This window comes from Setaria viridis, chromosome 4 (assembly GCF_005286985.2).
Source record: "Setaria viridis chromosome 4, Setaria_viridis_v4.0, whole genome shotgun sequence".
Taxonomy (NCBI): domain Eukaryota; kingdom Viridiplantae; phylum Streptophyta; class Magnoliopsida; order Poales; family Poaceae; genus Setaria; species Setaria viridis.
In genome coordinates, this window is record NC_048266.2 from 33,925,449 (window position 1) to 33,928,538 (window position 3,090).

Below are 3,090 nucleotides of genomic sequence, written 5' to 3' on the forward strand. Positions count from 1 at the left end.
TTGAAAGGGAACACAAGCTTTATTTATCTTCAGAAGGTTGCAAAGGTTACAGTGTATCAAACAATCACCTGCCTGCAAAATCATATCTGGAGGAGAAAAACAACCGCACAGGGTTGTCATGGCAAAGGCTCTACAGAATGAGCCTTGCAAAGGCCAGATCCCCAAGCACATAGGCAAACCCTACCGACACTGCGAACCAGCAACCATCCGTGACCAACAAACTGAACTCGACGAGGTTGCAGACACCCAGACATTGAAGATACCGGGGCTACAAACTCAAAGAGGCGTTGATGTCTGCAAACTCTATAACCAGAGTAGTACTGGAAAGAAGACACACTTGACAATACTTGAGCTCCAAACACGACTTGAGAAACTGCATGGTGAGGTGACTCTGATCACAAGGGCTTAGGTTGGGATGGAGGGGGCAGGGCACCATGGTAATGGCTGCCGAAGGCTCAAGGAACAGACATCCTCACATGAGGACACCTGCAAAAAAACAGCCTCGGCAAAAAATGCCCCCTCAGGAAAACAACCAGGCCCTAAGACAAACAGGAGACCCACCATGGCACAAACACGAGCCGGAAACCAGACTCAACTATGAAGCATGGACTGAAGTACTACCGCTACGGTTGTATATTTGCATCTGGAGAAGGTTGACCCAGCATCTCCAGCAACTAATCGCCTTCTTGTTGCTCTAAGCAAGGATGTCGCACCGCCAGAGCTGCTTCTCCAGTGAGGCGATGTTGTGGTTGCCGATGAAGTTGAACTGGAGATTGAGTCCTTCCAAGGATGAAGACATGCTGCCTAAGAAAGGAACACTCTTCTGGGTGACCTTCATGCAACCAGAAAGTGAGAGGATGCGAAGCTTGAGCTGCTTTGCTGCCGCCAAGACTGCAACACCATAGTCGCTGACCATGCAGTTTGAAAGATCAAGCTCAGCAAGCTGGCTGCAGCTCTCAGAGATTGCAAACAGGCTTGCATCAGTAATCCTACTGCAGCCCTCAAGGCTAAGGTGTGCAAGAGAAGCACCATGTGCCTTCACCAAGGCAGAAACAGCTGCATCTGTGAGATTCTCACAGCCATTCAAATCAACATTGACCAGCCCGCTCTCGGAACTCTTGATCAATGGAAGGAAGCCATTGTCGGTGACTGCACCAAGGCCGCTCAAATTGACATTCTCCAACTGAGGGCAGATCATGCCCACCATGGCCAAGCTGGCATCTGTGAAACCCGGGCAATCCTTGATGGTCAGGGAGCGAAGCGACTTGCATACTGGAAGCTGTGCAGGTGCAGAGCAGATGTCCTTGATCCCAATGCATTTGACCAAAGAGAGAGCCTTAAACTTCGGGCTGCAGTTGAGGAGGAAAGCAAGAATGCCCATGAGAGTAACCTTGTTGCATTCCTCAATCTGCAGGTTCTCCAGAACCCTTGCTGATTCGGCGAATTCCTTGAGGCAACCATCTGAGACCTTGCTGCACTTCTTGAGGTTAACAAGCTTCAAACTTGGGCTGAACTTGGCAACAGATGCAAGAGCAAGATCCGTGAGTCCCGGGCAGGAGGTGACAGTCATACATCTGAGCTTCTGAAGGCCCATGGCATTGGCCATCACCCAAAATCCCCTCTCACCAACTGCTGGGAGGCGAGCGAGGGTGAGGTCTGTGATTGCCTTCCCATAGTACCCAATCACCGCGAGAGAAGCATCAGTAATGCTCAGACCCTGGAGCCGGACCTTGGCCAATGAAGCGGTTGCGGAGCAGACGAGGCCAGACACACCCTGATCATCAACATGAGCGCAGTTCTTGATGTTCACCGCCTGCAGCTTCGTGCAGCTCCGGCCAATTGCCTTGAGACCCTCGTTGGCAACACCAGAGCACGCCTCGATGGTCAACGACTTCAACTCCGGGCACCCCTGAGCGACGGCAATGAGGGCCTTGTCCGTGACCAGCGGGCAACCAGTGATGTCAAGCCGCTCCAGCGCGTGGCACTCGGCGGCGATCTCGGCGAGCCCGGCGTCCGTCACCTGTGGAACATCCCACAGGGAAAGGGACCGGAGGGCCGGGCAGCCGCGGGCGAGCGCGGAGACGCCGGCGTCAGTGACGCCGCGCGCCGGGTGGCTCCCGCGGACGGAGACGGCGGAAAGGCGGCCGGCGACGGCCGCCGCCGTGAGGCGCGCGTCCGTGGCCTCCTTGCCCTCGAGGGTCCTCTCGCGGGCGTCGCTGTCGTGGTCCATGAGGTCGGCCTCGTCGTCGTCCTCGCCGCCGAGGTACTCCTGGTTGAGGTCCGGCACGGCGGGGGCGGGCGGGGCGAGCACGGCCTCGGAGGCGCGGATGCCTGCGAGGAGCGCGAGCCAGCGGCGGGAGACGCAGGCCGAGGCGCAGCGCGCGCGGGCGCCCCGCACGCGGCGGAGGACCTCGAAGAGGCACTCGTCCGGGAGCGCGTCCAGGGACGGCTCCTCCCTCCGCTTCTGCCGCTTGGGCGCGGCCGTCACGGCGGGCTCAGCGGCCGCCGACGCGAACACGCGCTTCCGCGACCGGACGCCGGCGAGAGCGCCATCACCTGATCCAAGAAACGAGGCAGAAATCGGTAAGCACACAAGCCAAGACGAAGCCCAATCCCCACATCTGCAACTACATATCTTCATAAAATCACCCTTCAACCAAAAAGCAAGGACCTTTACCTCTGTATCCCTGGAACGGAGACATGTCGAGCCGCCAAAGGCCAAGAACGCCGCGGAAGAAGCCGGAGCCTGCTCCAAGAACGCCGGCGCAAGAACTGGAAGGAAGAGAAGGAACAGCACCAGTTGATCGGAGGGCGGGTTGGGGGAAGAAACGCCGAACCCTATCGCCTTGCCGCGACAGGGAAAAAATGGCGGAGGAGGAGGAGGAGGTGGGAGGGGGACGGGTTGGGGAAGGAGGAGGGAGGTGGGTGGTGCGATGGGGGAGGAGTGCCCGGTGGCGCTGGCTTTTTATGTGGTGGCGAACCCGGAAGGCAACTTGTCCAAGTTGGGCGCCGTTCGTACCCCCTCTCCCCCTGTCATCTGGATCTGCTCGCCATTCTGCCCGGTTCATTGAATCTCTTCTCTCTCTCCCC

At 57.7% G+C, this 3,090-nt stretch overlaps 1 protein-coding gene across 1 annotated transcript; it reads right to left on the reverse strand.

Moving 5' to 3' along the window:
- On the reverse strand, positions 1-2,861 carry LOC117852716 (EIN3-binding F-box protein 1). Its single transcript, XM_034734925.2, has 2 exons — positions 2,678-2,861; positions 1-2,556 (listed from the first exon to the last, which is right to left on the reverse strand). Exons 1-2 carry the CDS (start codon positions 2,700-2,702, stop codon positions 695-697), a joined length of 1,887 nt encoding a protein of 628 aa, XP_034590816.1. The 5' UTR covers positions 2,703-2,861; the 3' UTR covers positions 1-694.
- Positions 2,862-3,090: the final 229 nt, after the last annotated feature.

Bases quoted from the DNA above. Each gene is read 5' to 3' on its own strand.
- LOC117852716 (XM_034734925.2), bottom strand. From the start codon at position 2,702: ATGTCTCCGTTCCAGGGATACAGAG. The intron at 2,557-2,677 runs GTAAAGGTCCTT...TTCTTGGATCAG, and splicing joins TCCGTTCCAGGGATACAGAG to GTGATGGCGCTCTCGCCGGC.